The 21,238-nt window shown below is 35.6% G+C and overlaps 1 protein-coding gene across 1 annotated transcript in view; it reads right to left on the bottom strand.

Annotated features, from left to right (window-relative positions):
* Nucleotides 1-2,339: 2,339 nt before the first annotated feature.
* SMC5 (structural maintenance of chromosomes 5) overlaps nucleotides 2,340-21,238 on the bottom strand; it is a 91,131-nt gene continuing 72,232 nt past the window's right edge. Inside the window, 8 exon segments of the mRNA XM_028509163.2 lie at nucleotides 2,340-4,697; nucleotides 5,799-5,894; nucleotides 5,979-6,158; nucleotides 9,026-9,145; nucleotides 9,364-9,468; nucleotides 9,893-9,988; nucleotides 10,427-10,471; nucleotides 14,208-14,333. Coding sequence (XP_028364964.1) covers nucleotides 4,554-4,697; nucleotides 5,799-5,894; nucleotides 5,979-6,158; nucleotides 9,026-9,145; nucleotides 9,364-9,468; nucleotides 9,893-9,988; nucleotides 10,427-10,471; nucleotides 14,208-14,333 — 912 coding nt within the window. The 3' untranslated portion in view covers nucleotides 2,340-4,553.

Here is a 21,238-nt window from a genome sequence, read left to right as displayed (position 1 = left end):
GTAACTGGATTCATGATGGGAAACCTACCGAGTCTTTTCTAAAAGCATTGCCAATGGACCATAGGGTCATCAGTTCTCTTTCTGGGTCTATGGCAGACTCCCACTTGCCTCTAAATAGTCACCCTCCCCTTCTTGATAACAGTGGCCGCAGTCTAAAAGGGTACAGAGGCACATAGCTGAAGGTGACATATTCGAGCCTCTCTTGCAGGCCATGGGAATAAGTTCAGGACAAGAGCAAAAGTAACCTGTGCTCTTGAAGACATGATCTTAGAAGAAGTGGTCAAGTTTTTTTTCCCTTTGCACCTTTCTCTCTTCCTGTTTGGATACAGATGTGTTGGCCAGAGCTGATGGAGCCACCTTGTACGTAAGGAACCCATTAGCTGACAATAGCAGAGCAACAAAATTGAGGAGTTGGTATATCAACCCCAGGTTGCTTATGCTGTTAAGAGAATAAACTTCTGTCTTGCATAAGTTACCTTTGGGTTTTTGTTATGGCAGGAGTCTGTACCCTAATTAAGAGGCATATCAGAGAAGCAATATTAACCCACAAGGAAGGTGACATCACCAGGAACTGTTTATGGTACAGCTTCAACCATTCAAAAGGCAGCATGGTGTTCCAGAAAAAGAAACTGAACCTGGGTTTTCACCCCATCTCTGCCCATCACTAGTAGTACAAGCTTGAAAAAGTCCTAAGATTGCTATGTTCTTGTTTTTCCACCTACAGACAGGGATGTTGTATATAATCATGTGAAAATACTCAAAGTAAAATATTACATAAACATTATTATAGCATTTAGTTTATCATAAACTTATTCAGGCTTATTGAGGCTAGCCTTAATCATTCAAATCATTCCTTTTTATGACTTATGACTAAAAAGGGGGATCCAGGCCACTTGGAAGATCCTTCCCAAGACTAGTATCTAATATATGAAGGTCAAGAATAAAACATGCCAGAGAGATCACTGGAACTAAGATTCTAAATAATATGAAAATAATTTAAAAGTATTATAACATCCACTGGACAGTTTACCCCAAATCTTTCTTTACAAATATTCCTGAGTATTTGGTAGCAATGACTACATGCCCACCTGTCCCTTGGGTCTCAAACACATGGACCTGAATACTAAGAGTATGTAAGCGTGCTCCTGAAAAGCAAAATGAGTTTACTAACGGGTGGTGGGAGGAGAACATCTCTTGTGTTTCTAACTTGCTTAGAAAACAGCCACCTTACGTTACAGCCTCTCAGACGAAGGCAGGGACCACAGACCCAGAGCGGTTTTTAGGCTGCTCTTGGTTTCAACAAGTCCTCTTGAACACAGTTCTTAGAAGCTAAACAGTGTAGCCCTTTCTCTTTGGGGTTAAAAAAAAAAAAACCCAAATCTTCCAGTCATTCTCTAAAAACTTTTTTTGGAGCAATGAGTGAATAGTTACATTTTAACATAAAAAAAATTCACTACCCCCAACTTTCCCAAAATGTCAATATGTCAAATCTCCCAAATGTACAAATTTTATTAATCACGAGTTTTCAGAAAATATATGGTATGACTATAAAGTAATGAGATGGGCTGGTGTAAGCATCTTTTGGGGCAGCTCATCTGGCTAATGAAGGAGACAAGATGTGTGGAAATAATGGTCTGTACTGCCCAAGGCTCACTCAGGGCCTACAGGTGTCCACATCCTTTGAACAATGGAATAGAATAGAATAAAAAATCTCTGCATGAACTTAGAATGCTCAGACCTTCACGTGTAAAAATGCAGAGTCAGTTATATTTTTCAAGATTTAAAATATCAGATCTCAATAAAGCTGAGAAAACATGTAAGAGAAAGAAACATCTATAAACTGCTGTGATGCCCCAATAGGCTCTTGACCTCATCTGACCCTCCCAACAACGCTGTGAGTTAGTTATTATCCTCATTTCACCAATGAGGACACTGAATGAAGTAACATGTCTGCAAGCGATAGTCTGCCTGACTTAAAAATATAGTTTAAAAATTACTTTAGATGGGAGGTTAATGTAAGAAATAAGACAAAGTGACTAGTGGGAATGATTTTATTTTTTAACCAAATCTAGGGTTTCAACCTAAAAATATTTATCCTTGCTTCATAACTTGGCTTCTTTAGATGATTTAAACCCTGTTCATTTGTTGACTGTCATTTTCTAGCAGGCAGACAAGGGACTAAATTTTCTATCCTTCTGAACATAGATGAACTGCCAAATATTGTTCTGTAAAGGTAGGAACTCAACAGACTTGCTTTTCAGTAAATCTGAAAACCAAGATGACTTTAAAAAGGTTCAAAATATAGGAACAGTTCTCATTTAAAATACCATACACTGAAAGAATATGAAAATTTGCATTTATTATCAACAAGGTAGTATTTTCCCAGTTTTCAATTACACACACATACAGACATGTACAACAGAGGGACAAAATTACATTTCCCACATAATAAAGATTCAAATCCCAAAGAAATAAGCACATGTTCAAAAGACAAGTAGAAAGCAGCAAGAAATCTTTCCTCTTACTTGGAATACGGAAAACCTTTCCAAAGAGACTCTCTCCCTTAAGCAAAACAATGAAGGTTTCTGTCATTGAAAATGCTTGTTACCTTAAGGTTTTAAATATTTTATTCATCAAATCAGACTTTTACTTAAAGTTTTTACAATTGGAATGAAATTCAAAATCAACTTTTGCAGAAAATATATGAAGTTTTAAGTGGCAGAGACTAATGTATCAGACTTATTCTTTTATTAATATGTTGAAATGATGTATAATTTATCCTTCACAGCTCAAATTCAATACAAAACCAAAAATTAACCTTTTCCAGTAAAGAAATATAAATGCTAACAAACAAGGTATGGAATAATTGTTGGCACATGTAAAGTGAAATAAAATTGACCAATGCATTTTATTTTCAAACACACCTAATCTTCAAGCTTCTTTTTTCACACTGATACTCATTCTGCAGGAATAAGATGATTGGCACTAACTCAGACAATAAACACACTACACCAAGCACATGTTAGTGGAGATATTTTGGCAGGAAACAAAATATTAGACAACAAACACTTTTGGTAACAGTATCAACTTACCAAGTTTTTCAATGTTTGTATGTTCATATTGGTAAAAATGTCATTTAAAAATATTTTCATAGTACATGCATTAGACTTAGTTTAAGAGGAGAAGTTTTTTTTAAAAAAATTTTTACAAAGAAAAAATATGTTTTTAAAGAGAAAATGTCCAAGGGAGAAGACATAAACTATGGTTCATTATTTTTTGACATAATAAGAATATAAATTTCAGTGGCTATTTAAGAACATACAAAACCCAAACTGAATGCAATTTTTCTAATATTTATTCAGGCTACCAAGTCAAAAAGAAATAATTTTGTTATTACTAGTACAAATCCAATCCACTGTTCAAACACATGTCCTTGTACTCATCCATTATCTTAAAAGTTTGTTTTTAAAAAGAATAGAATTTGTTTGGCACTGTTAATTGGTATAACTCAGATAAATAATTTCCTCATCTCATTCTTTCATGCTGAAAGAACCAGTTTAAATTAGATTTTCTAAGAAATGGGGTAGGAGCAACACTGTATGGAAAAACCTGTAAGCTTAAGTTCCAGAAACATTACGGTTTTACACAAATCAATGTTTGCCCTCACTCTTTACATAACACTGAGAAATTCTAAAATATAAATTGTAGAAATTAGTATATGAAATCTTAAGAAAAATCTTACTAAAATAATTATAAAAATGCTTTTAGAAATTTAAGATGTAAAATACAATTGACTTTAAATTAAAAAAAACCCCACACTTTACAGAGTCATTCCTTAAAAACCCTGTCACTTGATTTTAGTTTCTGTCAATCTTTTGGTTGCCTTTGCATCATCTGGAGGACCACCTGTGGCATTTCAAAGAAGGCCCACTACTGTTCCGGAGCCCCAGAACTTTTTGTCTTTTGAGATACCAATACAATTACAGCATCAAATTTCATAAAACTTTTTTAAAAGGCTTATAAAATTCCATTTCCTAGTGGTGATAAGGAAATCCTTTTTAACAGGAAGAAACAAACAGATTTGTCATAAATTATTACTGTACATAAGACTAGACTTTTCCATAACAATTTTTAAAAATTAAGCATAACACTGGGAGAAAACTATCACTTAAGTTCTAGAGTCTTCTTCAGACTGTAAAATAATTACATTGACTCTGCAATTAAAGCTCAGGGTGACCATGTCAACTAAACTTCTCATGACCAGTAACACCTTCCACTATGACTAATTTGAAATAGTGCCTTGTAACTGGGGAACCCAATGACTGGTCAGAGTGCTAAGGACTGCAGCCAACAGAGACTGAGAAAGACTTAACTTTTACTACCGGGAGGTGATATTCCACAGAAAAAAGTTATTACGGTCTTCGTTCATCAACCCATTTGTACTTAACAGCAGGTTTCAAAAACAACTGGTCTTTTAGCCTTAATGAACCTCCTTTTATTCGGATGAGCTGTAAAGAGAATTTAACAAAATCCAGAGTTCTCTGCTTTTACTTTCACTGAGAAGGCTGAGTGAACGTAATACGGCGCCGCCGTCTCTGGAAAGCTTTCAAGTTCCATCTGTTGGGTTCCAGCATATGAGGACCATTGTAGACGAACAATACCGTCATCTTTTCAGAATAAGGGAGATTTTGGAGGAGCTGTAAGGATTGAAACAAACTGTCATATAATGTTATATATATTAAAAGAAACACAATCTTCCAACTTTACATATGTAAAATTGTGTTATAATATTAATGAAACTCTGAGGAAACTCTCAAACAACTCATTATATACCCTGCCAGGCTGGGATCCTTACCTGAATTAGCACATCTGACGCCTGGCATAAGGAATGATTGACATGCTTAGGGAACCTTCCATAAGGGTAAAGGATCAGACGTCTTAGGTAAGACCCTGGAGAAGTGTGTCCTCCAGAATTTTCCTAGGATAGACACTTTCACTCCTTTTTCCACAAACACTTCTCAAGCAACTCTCGTGGTCAGGCACTGTCATAGACTGGTAGCCTGAGAAGTGTGTAACAGGGAGGTTTGGTTGACAGGCCAAGATGTTTGGTGAACAATATGGTATTAACAGTTCTGGCTATGCCAGAGTGTCTGCTACAACAAGGAGAGTATACTATTCAATAAAAAATCATCACTATACCTGACTGAATTTCAGATGGGTGTGCAAATGACAGTTTTTTTGTGTGAATACTTAGTTTAAAAAAACGTATCTGATTACATTAGTAAATACATCTTTGAAAACATCAGTTTTATAATTTACCCACAGCAATGGTTCTCACTTACAGAAGATTCTCTATAAAGATACTTCTGTTATCATCAGCATTGATCTGTGAATGGATGTTGGGATACTTATGGTTTCCTCTGGGCCAGGGCAGTGGCAATGGTGACTAAAGAAGAGAACAGTGTTGCCAAAGACAGGCCTTTCTGAGAAATACGGCCAGAGCTCTGGGGTTTGCATTCTCCTGTCACCCTCTAGTGCCAAAAGGGGAACTTAGAGGAGGAGTAAGTGCCGAAGCAGGAAGAAATCTCTGTTCCAGAACATAATGCCGTGTCTCCTATGCTTCTTTCTCTGATAAGCAAGTTTCCGATTAAGTGTCTCACTGGAACTTGTCCTCTTTAGTAATGTAAATATTACTCTAATTTTTTAACTCCTTTTCTAGGAGTGTTCCTGTCCAGATTTACATATTGAGTCCCAATTTGCTACATAATTAAGCCACTTTCAGGTTACTTATTACCTACCTTTGGCGTAATAAAGAAGTACTGGGAAGTATTCTCTTTACAAGCAGTATTTACAACCATTTCAAACACTCTGCGTTCATTGATAGGGTCCATTCCCTAAACAATAAAATAATGATTTCATTAAACCTCTTCTAAGATGCAGGATATGATAAAGCCCAAGCAAAAGAATAATCACTATACCTGATTGATTTCATCAACTACTCGGAATGGACATCTATTAAGTTCCTGAAGTGCCATCAGGTATAACATGGTAGAAACACTTCTTTCACCTCCACTCTGATGATGAGGCGTTAATTCATGCAGTTGCGTACTACTGCGGAATTTGACTCTAATTCGAATTCCATATTTATCATAGTCTTCCTATGAGACATTTAAAAGGTTGATGAAAGATGAAAAGCTTTCTCTGGCAATTTCATACTATTACTTAAAAAAAATAGCTCAAATACATCAATTATAAGAGTAATGAACTTAAAATTCAGTGATAATTTAAAGTAAGCCAATAAAATATTAAAAAAACAGTTGCTATTTACAAGTTTTAGTGAGTCTCTAAGGATCTATTTTGGTATGAAAAATTTTCAGATTAAGAGTTACACTTTTCCTCATTTCATACCATTCCTTTCAACTTGTATAGACTTTCCCAAGGTTTTTTTAGAAACTACTGAGTGAAGAGACCCATCATGGAAAGGCAGTATCCACTGTAGCTCCTAAATCGCTAGGTTTTAAGGCTACAGGTGGAAAGAATTGGACACAGTGGAGTGCCACGCCTCTTCCTGCCGGAGAAGCAGCTTCGTGTGTCACCACAGAGGGCCAAGAGCCCTCCTGCTTCTTCTGCTGGTTAAGAAAAAAGCAGGCAGAGACTATATGCATACTTAAAAAAATTATTTATACATAATACTCAGCAAAAACCTGACACATAACAAGTGTTCATTAAATATTTGTTCTTTAAATTTTGTCCAAAATGGGGCTGTTCCAAGGCTTACTTACTGCTCTTATTTGTCATTTCTAGACTAGTCAGGTTCAGATTCACCCCCAAAATGAGATCCATAACTTGATAATTAAAGGTTAACTATTGAACAAATAGAGCTTTAAGGTCTAAGACAGCACTGACCAAGAGATACAATGCAAGTCGATTACGCAATTGAAAATTTTCTAGTAGTCACCTTAAAAAGGAAAAATATGTGAAATTAATTTTAATATATTTTATTTAATCTAATATATCCAACATATCTTTAACGAGTAATTAATATAAAATAAGAACTTATTTTGCATTCTTTTTTAAGTCTTCAAAATTTGTGCATTGTACACTTACAGCACATTTTACATGTTTTAATTGCTCAATAGCCACATGTAGTTAGTGGCTACTATACTGGACACCAGAGGTCTAAGATTAACAGTAACAACTTCTATAAAAATATAAATATCTTAACCATAGATATAAGAATCCTGATAGCTATCAAATTTTAAAAATACCACCTTCAATCTTTTTGCCCTTCAAAACCAATAAATGACAATTTTAATGGTTTTGAGTCATATGGTTTACCTTTTAAATTTATACAACACATTTATTTTATAGCAAATTTATTAACTACAGCATTTCTTAACTATATTAGCTTTGATTGCTAGAATTTTGTTTTTGGCCCTGCTGCCCATTCTTTGCTCATTCTAGCTTCCTTCATCTCACCAAAAGCTCTGGCTAAAGCAAGTAGTTCTAGAACCATGACCAAGGAGCCCAGAATAGAAACATTCCAAGCTGGAAGCTGAGAAGAGGGAAGAATGTCCATTTTCTTGAGCCCATGGCTAGGTAGGGCAATTTAACTGAAAAGGTTAATAAGAATCACTGTTATGGTAGTGAGCTATTATTTAAAACACAGAAAAATTATCCAGAAGAAACAGCACGTGATAAAGTTATAGCACCATGCGATAGGATTTAAGATTAAAGAATGGGCTTTCTATGACAGGTCAAATTCCATAGGCTTCTCTATTCTTACTTGATCATATTTATGCCTTATCTAGTCAAGGTGTTGAATAAAGATACTTTTGTTAGATCAGAGTTTGACAAAGCTTTCAGTAATCAAATTTTCATCCTATAAAAACTATGCCACATCCACTGAAGAGGCAGTAATTAAGAGCTTAGGCTCTGGGATCAGGTCTGGGGTTTGATTTTTTGCTTTGCCAACTGGTAGCTGTGTGGCCTTTAGTGAAGTTTCAGTTCTTTATTTGTACAACAGGGTTCATAAAAGTACCTGCTTCATAGAATGGTTGTGATGATTAAACAAGATAACAGACTTAAAATTGTCTGACAAGTGCCCAACACACAGGAAGTATATGACATTATGCCCCTTGATGCACACAAGCCCAGAGACTAGGCAGATGACAATGACTGTGGCAGGGCCCCCATCTCTAGAACTTGAAAGAAATGAAATCTGCTCACACCAAATATAAATAGATGGAGTCACAGAGCAGAGTTCCTGAGGTGAGAAAAAGGCCCTTACTCAGGCTTTGTATTTATGTGACACACAAGTAAAATTGCACAGAAGCTAAAATGCAAAAAATGTAAAATGTTGAACTGTGAAGGCAACATTTTTTTATCGTCATTTCTTTCCTTCTTAAAAAAGAACTTAGGTAAAAACTTGAACATCTACAAAATTAGAACACTAAAATAAGCTCAAATGTATCATTAATTAGTCTCAACTATGATCAATACATGACCATTCTAATGTTTCACTGATGACTCCACCAAACTCCTCTTTCATTATTTTCTTTACATATTTCTTAATGGTAATTTTATTTTACCCACAATTGCAATGCATAAACTTATAGCTCAAGAATTTAGCAGCAAATTTTCAAATATTTTCATTCTTGTGAACTGTTAAATTCTTGATTAAAAGGAAACCATTGGTATTATACTTTATTTCAGTTATGTATGCCAATTTATAACTCTTCTAACTTGGACAGTGGTAGAGTTATAAAGCAATGCAATGCATTTGCTCATCACAGCTGAATAACCATTACTAAGTCTAGATATAAAAAGAGTAAAGTATTAGTCACCAATCTCAAATGTCACACACATACAAAAAAGTGACCCTGATGCAATCCCTCCTGTGCTCTTTTCCATCCTTTGAACAATTTTTTACTAAGCAAAATTTTCACACGTAAGTCTAGGGTAAATAAATTATACACATATAATTAATATTACTTGCCAGGAAACATTTAAAATGCAAGCATACCTCATTTTCTGTGTGGAGATCAACTTCACCAGCACACTGCATGGAACTAAAAAAATGGCTGAATTTTTCATTAATTTTTTCTACCAGCTCTTTTAAAGGATTAAGCCACCTCTCCTTCACCTGCAAATACAGGCAAAATAAAAACACAATTTAAAAGAAGTGTTACTACATTCTGATACACAATTTTACATAAAACAAGTTTGGTATATGTATTAATCTAGTCATGAGAACATACGTTGCACTTTTTCTTAGAAGTGTATCATTTCATTTTGTATTATTCTACATTCCCATACGAGTAAGAACGTGACAAAAAGAAAAAATAGAGACTAAATAATTACCTGTGAAATGCTTTCCCTATACTTATCCAGTTCAACTTTCTTTATCTTTAGTTCCTCAGTTAATTGTTCTATCTCTTCTTCTCTTTTTGTGTATTCTGCAACAACCTAGTAGGGGAAAATTATTTAAGATAAATCTAGCAAAGGATAAAATTACAGGAAGTCTGCATCAATGAAGACATTAACTGAAAATGCCAATGTGTTGCATTGTTTGTATATTCTTGTAACATACTGAAAATGTTATTTTTTACTCTTGAAAAAAAATAGACACTGCAGTATTTCAGGTTAGTTCAACTATTCTTTTTATAAAGAAAAGGCACAGAACACTGTGTTCCTTAGGAAGAATCTATTTAAAATTCTAATAGATTCAGAAACCTGGCATTTAAAGCACATTGTTCCTGCTGTCTAGCTTATTATTACCAAGAGCTCTAGTACAGAGTGGGAGGCAAGTACTGGAGGGAACTGTGAGTGTGTGAGTGTGTGTATGGGAAGGGTGGTGGTGGTTGCTGTAGGCAATAGGGGAAGAACGTACTGTAGGATTCAATCCCGTGAAGCAAGAAGCTCTTGATCTTTCTTCAGTTAATAAAGCATCAATTTCATCCAATGTGTTTGGAAGATCCTGGAAAGCCTAAAGAAGAAAAAAATTGTCCATCATTGTAGATAGTACACTGAAAACAGTCAAATTTCAGTAGTAAAAGGAAAAATATTCTGCTGGGTATCTACTACTATGTGTTCGACAGCATGCTAACACACAAGGAATCAAAGAAATTATAAATAGGATTTTTGCTTTCAAAAAGCTTACACTATACTCTAAAAGGTAACAAAATATATACACTTAACACCAGATAATACCTTAAGGCAGTGTATTGATGTTGAGTATTAAAATAAGCAGTACATATATAGGATATGGAATTTAGAGCAAGAAGTATCAGTTCATGCTACAGGAGCTAAAGAGAGTAAGAGTCAGAGGCCCAGAATTCATCTCTGGACCTTAAAGCAAATGGCTAAGAAAAAGCAAAGCAGAGGGGGAGATAGGAGCTTGGAAAAAAGAATGAGCACTGCATACCATGGGGGGTGAGGAGTTGTGTCCATTTGGAATGGTGGGTACTTGCTGAATTGGTAGAATGGGTCCAGAATATGTGGGGCATTGAAAGAGAGCAAGAAGTTAGAACTTTATACTGTACTTATAAAAGCATCCTAAGAATCCAATTATTTTGACAGAAGAAATTCACCACAGTACTATCTTCTGGGTCCACGCCATAAGAGACAAATGAGAACAAATACTTTCCTATGAGGGGAAGCAAGGAGCACACAGTTTTGCCAGCACAACCTGCAAAGTTCATATACTACAAGGTACAAAACAGATATAAATGTCAGGCATTGAACAAGACACGTATAGCGACAACATTACATTAATATCTTAAGCTTTTAAAACTTTTTAGAAGCCCTGGCTGGCGTAGCTCAGTGGATTGAGCACGGGCTGCTAACCAAAGCATTGCAGGTGCAATTCCCAGTCAGGGCACATGCCTGGGTTGCAGGCCATGGCCCCCAGCAACCGCATATTGATGTTTCTCTCTCTCTCTCTCTCTCTCCTTCTCCCTCCCTTCCCTCTCTAAAAATGAATAAATAAAATCTTAAAAAAAAAACTTTTTAGAAGGTAGTTCAATTTCTATAGGACTTCAGGTATTTATCAAGTACATACTGTTCAATCTGTCCACTGAATTGTGAATTCATGTGCCCAAAACTTGTTTAGTATCATCACCTGCTTTCTAACAGGCACCTTAAATTCATTAAGGTCTTCATTTCAACTACATTCCCGCCAATTTGAACAAACCTGTTTCTCCTGTTTGATCATTGATCGCTTCAGTACATGGCTAAATTTAGGGGTTCTCTTTCTTACCCTTCAGATCCACTAGCATGCCCTGTGGGCTCTGTCTTTAAATGATACCTCAAATCTAGAAACTTCTCTCTTTCCTCCCTAATCCATGCCACTATTAATCTCTTGTCTGGTCCAAGGCACTAATCTTCTAGATGGTCTCCTTGCTTCCAATCTTGTATCCCTACTTTATTCTCCATACATTGGGTTGGCCAAAAAGTCTACTTAGTTTTTCCATAAAATAAGACACATTTTTCATTTTCACCAATAATATTATTGATTTGGATATCTTGAGTATGTCATCTAATCTCAGTATTGGCTTCTAGTGGGTAGAGACCGGGGTGCTGGTTAAACATCTTCCAATGCATAAGACAGCCGCACAGCAACAAACCGTTTGGCCAAAATGTCAATGATACCAATGGTACCAAGATACTTTGAAAACCACTTCTGACACGTTTGATCAGTCACAGCACCTTCTTTATACAATGCACAATTTTCCCCCCGTTTCAATCAAGTTTTTACCTTTCTTGAAATAATAAAAGCACAACACACCAAAAATGTTGCATATGTTCTTCTTTCTTCAATATTAAAATGGCTGCACAAAAATTTGCCATTTTTGATACATTTTTTAAAAAATGCAAGTTGATATGACAGCTGTCATAATCTAACAAAACTGTTTTGAATGAAGTCAAAGACAACTAAGCACTACTAGAGCCACTGTGTGGAAAACACGTAACAGACTTTTTGGCCAATCCAACAGAAATGAAATGTTCTTTTATTTTTGTCAATTAATAGTTTAAGGTTCCTTAAGTAATACTAATAGAAAACTGCCAGTTCTGATGAAATGAGAAAGTTCTTTGAAATTCATTTTATTAAAAAGCTTTTTTCAATTAGTTTACTTTTAATATTTTGTATTAGTTTCAGGTGTACAGCATAATGGTTAGACAATCATATGCTTTACAAACGGTTCCCCTGATATTTCTAGTAGTTAGTTACTGCTATCATTGCTATCTATGTTTAAAATCCTCCAATGGATTCCATCTCAAAATACTAGTAAAACCCAAACTCCTTCTGTGGTCTGTATGGTCATACAGGATCTGACTTTTACCTTCCTTTCTGCTTGGGTTATAATTTTTAGTGCCACTGAGATTACTGTTATTCTGAAACACACCAATATTATTCAGCCCTAGGGGCTTTGTATGAACTATTGTTTTTGCCTGGGATATTTTTCCCTCTTCTATTCACTCAGGACTCACCTAAAATAACAGCTTCTCAAAGGAACCTTCCTTGATACACTATCCTCTTACCTTGTTTTATTTTTCTTCTCTTACTACTCAACATTATCTATTTGGTTTTTCATTTGGTTTTTGTCTGCCCCATGGTTCAGACTGGAATATAAATTTCAGTAAAGAAGGAAGTAGCCCCAGCTGGTGTGGCTCAGTGGACTAAGCACCAGCCTACCAACCAAAAGGTTACTGGTTTGATTTCCAGTCAGGGCACATGCCTGGGTTGTGGGTCAGGTCCCCGGTGGGGGTCTTAAGCAACCAACTGATGTTTCTCTCCCTCTTTCTCCCTCCCTTCCCCCCCTCTCTAAAAATAAATAAATAAAATCTTTGCACTGGCTGGTGTGGCTCAGTGGACTGAGTGCCAGCCTACGAATCAAAGGGTCACCAGTTTGATTCCTTGTAAGGGCACATGCCTGGATGCAGGCCAGGTCCCCAGTAGGGGGTGCATGACAGGCAACTACACACTGATGTTTCTCTCCTTCTCTTCCTCCCTTCCCCTCTCTCTACAAATAAATAAAATCTTTAAAAAAATGGAATTACGCACACATCTGTCTTGTTCCATGCCTGATACACACAGACACACAACACATTTTTACAAAATACATTTTAAATGAATATATAAATGATCTAATTTTGTTCCTTTCAAAAACAGTATGACTTATCAAGGGTAGAATGTTACTCTGAAAGAAAAAAACTATAGATATTAATATTTATTTTTATGATAACTCAATGTGTTTTGGAGAAGTTCTAGTATACTTTTAGAAACAACAGCTCCTCACTTTGTCTTTAAAAATCTACTAAATTCCTATTATGTACCCAGTCAGATCTGTTCTCTGTGGTTTCTAAGTCTGATATCATAAAGTGAAATTTTTGAGGGTCTGAAAATTATAATTCACATTATTTTTTTCCAGTTCTACTTATATACTCAGTAGACATTTCATTATCTACTGAAATGGATAACATTTGAAATTAAGAATTAAAAAACCTATACAAATACCAAATATTTTAAAACTTATTTTCTGTTCATTTCCTCATTGTGACATTCTGAGAGAATAGGTATGTAGGCAAGATATTACCCTCACTTGTCAGACAAAGCTTAGGGTCACAGGGCTGGCTATATAATGTAGAACTTGGACTAAAGGGCAGCATCTCCTCATTTACTAACTGAATGGTAGGTATGTCGATGTATAAAATATAATGGGGAAAAAAAGGTCTTTTCTCCTTTCCTTACCAAAAATGTTAGCCCTAAAGATTAAGCTCCCATTGAACTCCAAATAGAAACCCTACTCTCCAGGAAAACATTTTCATTTTGCCTGTTTTTCTAACTACCACAGCTACTTACTGTTTCTTATTCAATTACTGGTAGAATGTGACCCTGAAAAAGTACATCCCATTTCCCAGCCCTACCCCTTAAAGGTGGCTTGGGGGAAAGAATCTTTTATTGGAAGAATGAATGTTATGGTGCTAATAATTCTGCAATGTAATATTATGTTTTAATAACTTTGATATTAAAGAACATGACTGGTGCAAGTTTGAGTACAGCAGAGGAAGTCTGTTAAAGCAAAATTATATAATTAAAAATCGGGGGAAAATCCCTTATTTTTTTATGGCACATTGCAATGCCTAGTGCATTTTAAGCTTATAAACAGTGTTAACTTGTGGCATTATGTACTATTTATACTTACTGTCTGGTATTCCTGAGGAACGGTCTGCTCTGCACCCAGGTTACATACTTGCCTAGCTCTCCTCATCAGTTCCTTGCATTTCTGCAATAATCTCTGTCTGTTTTCATCCAACTCAATGAAATGTTGCTATTATAAGAAAAAGAAATATTTTGGAAATTTGAACAGAGGGCTATTTTATTAAACACATCATCAAACAAATTATTAAACTTGATTGTGATAAGCAAATCTGAAAACTGTATCTCAAATCATGACTGCTTTTCTTGTAAAGTTAAATCTGAACTTAACTTTTTAAGAGCTTTAAAATTTAAATTTAATTTTCGTTTTCCTGAAACAATTTAATTTAGCTACATGTAATTTCACCCTAATAAAATACGAAATACACAGCATATGGGCTTCTTATCAGAAAACTCAGCACTCAATTGTAAGTAGAACCTTTTAAACAGTGTTTAATAGTTTTCCAAATGCCTTTCATGCAGTTATCATTTATTCGTGGACACATTCATTTCTTCACCAAATAATTACTGAGAACCTATTAAATGCCAGTTTTTATTATGTACTGAACATAAAAAGGTGAGTAAAAAGATACATAAAATAATCATAAAAAGAGCTGTTATTTATTGAGAACTTATGTGCTAGGTGCTTCATGCACATTATTCCCTCCTTAGGACACTGACAGTAATATTGTTCCCATTTTGTATCTTAAAAAAAAAAAAGACTTGAGAGGAATTAAAGTAACTTGTGCAAACTCACACATTTAGTTAGAGGCAGTCAGGATCCACATCTGTGCCTACTTACAGAACTCATGCCTCTCAGTGGGAGAGGACTGCAGAGGAAAGGAAAACAGTATGTGTGTGGTGGGGACAGGAGGTGCAGGAAGGTCCGAGTGGTCAGAGACGCTAGGATGAGTGAATGGTCTTGAAGAACAAGTAAGAAGCCAGATGGCAAAGGTATTGTATGTAATGAGGAGGGCTTCATGGAATGCCTTCTTGTGGGCCAAGCTCTGTTACAATCACTATCTTATATGTTAATTAATCTAATCCTCGTAACAATCTAAAAAAATATATTATCTCCTTTCCTAGATGTGGCTCAGAAGTATTAGTTATGGAAATAGTAGGTGAGCAGGTGCCTGAGGAAAAAAGACAGGTCTAGCTTGCTCTTTCCACTAAACCTCAAACTTCGGTCCGCACAAAAAAAACCTGAAGTGGATGGAGGAGGTGGTGAAGATTGTTCCAACACTACTGATACCTCAGCCACGTGCCAGACCTATTCGATTAAGTTCTCTGGGGCTGAGGCCTGGACATTTGTATAATTAAAAAGGTCCTTGGTGATTTTTATGTGTAGAAATTTGATAGCAAATAAACTAAACAAAGACAAATGTTATGAAAAGTAAAAGGGTTTGTACTGGGCTGAAATGAAAATACAAGCAAGACTTTACACTAACTTCTTAGTACCGTGGTCTCCTTGAATGAATTCCTCAGTCCCTAAACCCTTGGAGAAATAAAAGAAAATGTTAAAGACGCCCAGTCACCCCTACTCTGCTATCTAGGGCCATCACAGTCAGGCAAATGTAAAACAAGGTACAGCTAGGTAGAAACTAAACACTCCTGAAGTTTTCTATTCCTGCTTCCTATTCCTCTGGACCTTGCTAAACGAAATGTCCTTGTGTTGAATATTTGGGGATCTGTGCTTAGGGGGACAAAATTCATTCAATAATTCCCTTCTGTTTGGTGGCATATGTATAATAAATTCTTAACCAGAAAATATGTTCTTTCTATACATCGCATCTCTTCCCCTCACCACTGTAACTATGGAGATTTTTTTGAGGGGGAGGGTAAGGAATGGAAAGAAAAGGGGTATACAATGATTTAAGATAATGCTGTACAGTTAGGCTAGTGAAAAAAGCTATATCTGCATTTCTGCTTAGAGACTAGCCTTTAATAGTTAATAGACAACAGAAACATTTCATTTATGTAAGACATAAGAGGAGAAAAGAGCAAATTTCCAAAATATCGCCCACCAACAAATTAGAAAAGATTAGTCTGTAGGTATGTCTTCTGAGAGAAATTAGTATTATCTTTTCTCTGAAGTTCTTTTTTTAACTTGACATTAAACAACCAAAAGCTTCTCTAAGAGGGCCCTCTAGTGGAAGAAATAAGAATTGTTTGCAGAATTTATTTAACAGCATTTACACACATGAAATTATTTAACATATTTATTATTCCATTTAACAACTTAAATAACAAACAGAATGAAAATCATTTTCTATATTATAGGAACCAAACTAAGTTCTAGGTATCATGAACTTTTACAAAAACGCTAGTTTTAAATTAAAACATTTCTCAATTTTCCTTGAATACAAATGAAAGCACCACATTTCATTACAATTTAAATAGTCTCAAATTCAAATGTTACCTATAAGTTTTAATACATATTAGAATACATATTTTATAAACATGAAAAGTATTTCATCATTTTTTAAAAGATTTTATTTATTTTTAGAGAGGGAAGGGGGGGAGAGAGAGACAGAGAGACAGACAGACAGACATCAATGTGCGGTTGCAGGGAGTTATGGCCTGCAACCCAGACATGTACCCTGGCTGGGAATCGAACCTGGGACACTTTGGTTCCCAGCCTGCGCTCAATCCACTGAGCTATGCCCCAGCCAGGCATTCTGGCTGGCATAGCTCATAATCATTCTTTTTTAATGACAAAATTTCAGCGTCAAATTTGAAGTAATGGCATTAGTACTCTTTACTTGTTAAATACTCCCCCTCAAATGTATCTCATTTAAAATGTCTCCTCTGGAATTTGTTGGTTTTTTTTGGGGGGGGGGGGACAGGAGGGAGGCAGAGAGGGGGTGCCAAGCAGGTAGGCAGAGAATGCTAGATGAAAGCACAGAATTTCTAAATTTAGTATTAGGATAAACAAATAAATTAGTTTACAATTCGTGTAACTTATATTGACCCTGATATAAATCTATACTTTTTAGGGAAGTACTGGCTTCATACTAGGCAGTACTCTAAGCATCTTAATATATATTATTAATGAATATCACAATATCCGTGGACCACAGAATGTGGCCATCTTTGTAAAAAAAAAATTAGTGACTCAAAGACTGAAAACAAACCTCCTCCTAAGAAACTTTGCTACTCTCCAAAGTAGTCAGCTCCATTTGAAATATGAGTATTTTTGCTACTATTAACAAAACAGATCACAATAGAATGCCCTGTCGATTTGTACCTAATCTTAGTATATCTATGTGAATAAAGGCTGTTGGAAAATGACTTCTCACCATGTTAAAATGGAGGGGTTAAAATTTGGGAGAACACTTATTCCAAAGCCATCACGATTTCATGATACTTCTGTACATATGACATAAACCCATCATTTTCTTAAGTCCTCATTAAAACTTAATTCAAAACAAAACTTCAGGAACCAGGATCAAATACTGTATTGTGTGATTTGACTTAAAGTTCCATGATGAGTCCATTTCCGTATGAAACTTCTATATGAAATCTTTTCTATACTGAACAACCAGGTTCATAGGCTCCATCAATAGAGAAAGCTTAGCATGCATGGTTTTTACAGATATTTACCTGCAACAGAATACAGGCTGATGGGCAGGTGACTGCCTATAGAGGCATTTCACTCCAGTGAAATGCACACTGATGTGGCTCTCCTTTAATAGCTAGTTCCCTATCCAGCCCACCCTCCTTCCACCCCTTCCAGCCTACGTACTACAGCTTTGGTTTCTTTTTATAGATATAGATATATGTATAACTGTGTATATATTCCTTCTCTCTATATATACAGTTGTGAGCATGTGAAACACTGTTCTTGTATTATTATTAAACATAGTTATTATTTTCCATCCAAACTGTAAACCTATGTTTGCCCCACCCTGTGTTCAGAATGACTACTGCTACCTTGTGCTGCCTTCCTCCCCTGCTTCCCTTATTCACTGGTTGAGGAGGAGAGAGGGAAGGAACTTCCATCTCCCACACCTTTGGCTTTGCTCAAAGTGAACTAATTCTAGCATATCAAACCTAACCTTCAGCTCCCTCTGGCTAGGTGTGCTCACCTACTCTAACATGCTTATTTGCAAGCAAAGTTCTTTTTTCCTTTCCTCCTTCCCCAGTTTCTTCTAGCCATATGCTTTTTCAGGAAGCCACCGAGTTTGAAGAAGATGGCTTCAGAATAATGAAGCTTCTATTCCACTTTAACTTCATCTTCCCCTTCACCTGGGCAGGCCTATGTCTCTTTCCTGAACCTTATCCTCTAATGACTCCACAAAAGATAGTTCTAGAAGCCACTTTTATGCAACAGGTATGCCTGTGAAAACTGTGAAGTGAATCACATACAGATCACTGCTAGACAGTAGTAGAATCTGAGAAAGTAGAAGAATGGATGGTGAAGGGTACAAGGGGACTTTGAATACACGAAGAAAAGGTTTAAAAATCTGCAACAAATATGGCAAAGTGTAACATCTGTTTAACAGGAATAGCGGACACATGGAGGATATGCTACTCTTCCTATTCTTATAATTAAAAATTCATATTTAAAAATATAAAAGACCTCAATGAAAACAAATGATAAAAATCCTAATGTAAGTGTAAATTGATAAATAAACTGCACATTCTAAAGTGTACATCTTGATGAATTTTGACAAATATATACACCACCAATGGAACCATCACTACCAAGATTTACCCTCTGTAATCCATCCTCTGTACCCTACCCAGGTAACCACTGATTTATTTCTGTCACTAGGCATTCTGCAGTGGTGTAGAATTTCATATAAAACAAATCACAGTTTCTGGTCTGGCTTCTTCCCCTCAGCATACTTGAGACCCATCATGTTGTGTGTATCTGTAAATTCATTCCTTTTTAATGGGCTGGGTAATAAATAGGCTGTCGTGGATACACTGTAATTTATTTACTCATTTAACTGTTGCTGGGTTTGTTTGCAGTTTGTAGTTATTACAAAGAAAGCTGCTACATACTTGTGTACCAGTCTTTCATGGAGATATGGTCATCATTGCTCTTGGGTAAATACTAGGAAAGGACTGGTTAGATTACATGGCAGGTATACGTTTAGCATTTAAAAATCTTTTCAATGGTTTCCCAAAGTGATTATGAACTTTAAATCTCTACCAGAAACATACGTGAGTTCCAGTTGCTCCACATTCTCACCAGCACCTTGGTATGCGCAGTGTGAAAATTTTAGTCATTCTAAAATGGGCTGGCAGTGGTACCTCATTATTATGCCTTTAATTCACACTTCCCACTGACTATTAAGATTGGGAATCTTTTCATGTGCTTATCTGTCATCTGTATATACTTTCTTTAGTGAAGAGTATGTTTACACCTTTTGCCTGTTTTTTTGACTACGTTGTTTGTCTTCTTTGTATTGATAATTGTAAGAGTTCTTTTATTGCATCCATCATGGTTAGCAAACTTTTTCCTAAACAGAGCAAGAAGGTGAATATTTTAGGTTTTGAGGTCCACTTACAGTCTGTCATATATTCTTTTGTTTTAACCCTTTAAAAAAATGCCAAAACTCTTCTTAGCTTGCAGGGAACTTTACATAAACAGACCAAAGTTACAATTAAGCCACAGTAATAGTTCTTTGTCTAGATACAAGTCCTTTGTCCAGTATATGTTTTACAGATATAGTCTCCCAGTTAGTAGTCGGCCTTTTCTTAACAGTATCTATTGATGAGCAAGTTTTAAATTTTGGTAAAGTACAACCTCTGATTCCTTCTGTGTTCCATTTTGCCAATTCTAAGGTCACTAAGATTTTCTCAAGTTGTATAGCTTTAGGTTCTTACATTTAAGTGCAGGATCCATTTGTATTATGTGGTATGAGTTAAGGGTTATGGTTCATTTTTGGCATATGACTATTCAATTGTTCCAGTACTGTTTGTCAGGTTATTCTTCCTCCATTGAGTTGCCTTGGTATCTTTGCAAAACAACAACTGACAGTATATATGTGAATCTATTTCTGGATTCTTTAGTCTGTTCCACTAATCCATGTCTATTTTTACAGCAATACAATAATGTCTTCATTATTGTAGCTTTATAAGTCTTAAAATTAATATTGCCATTCAAATTGCTTTTTCAGTTTTTCTAAGTTTATATATTTTAGATGAGTTTGCCATTTTCTAAAAACTAAAAGCCCTGCTGGGAATTTTAATGAATTTCTAGATTCAGGGGAGAACTGACATTTAAACAAATCCTGAATCTTTGCTCCATGATCACAGTCAACCTCTCCATTTACCTAAGTCCTATTTTAACTTGTGTCAGCCAAATTTTATAGTTTTCAGTGTACAGGTCTTGTAAATATATTTCTAAGTATTTCATATTTTTGATGCAATTATATATACAGTATTGTTTTATAAATTTCAATTTCCTATTATCTGTTGCTAATATATGGAGCCACAACTGATTTCTGTATACTGAACCTGTATCCTGCAACCTTGCTGAATTCACTGTATTTCCTAGAAACTGTTAAGTTTTACAGCAGTGGTTCTGAAATGGGAGCATTTTTGCTCCCCAGAGCGCATCTGGTAATGTCTGGAGACATTTTCAGGTGTCAGTAACTGGGGCTGTGGGAGGGTATAGTACTGGCACCTAGCAAGTAGAGACCAGGGATGCTGCTGAATGCCCTACAACATACAAAGGACAGATCCCCACACAAAAAAATTACCCAGTCCAAAATGTTGACAGTGCTATTGCTGAGAAACCCCATTCTCGAGGCTTAGTCAAATTGAAGTTTAATTTTTCACATTATTTCACAGGTGTTGTGTCCTTCCACCAGGATACCCATAAATATCTATCTTTTTTGTGATGTTAGCAGCTAATGTTATCCACTGATTCATCAGCAGCTGCAAAGTGTTAATATTCTAATATGACAATTCCTTCTGTATTTATTATCTGAATTACTTCTATAAAGAGAAATTTCCTTTCATAATTTACTTCTGGAAAAGAGAAACTTCCCCTCATCATTTTTTTTTGTCTAATCTAAATAA

This window comes from Phyllostomus discolor, chromosome 3 (genome assembly GCF_004126475.2).
Source record: "Phyllostomus discolor isolate MPI-MPIP mPhyDis1 chromosome 3, mPhyDis1.pri.v3, whole genome shotgun sequence".
In the NCBI taxonomy this organism is placed as follows: Eukaryota; Metazoa; Chordata; class Mammalia; order Chiroptera; family Phyllostomidae; genus Phyllostomus; species Phyllostomus discolor.
Note: the sequence above shows the minus strand (reverse complement) of the source record. Positions and strands in the feature narration are given on the sequence as shown.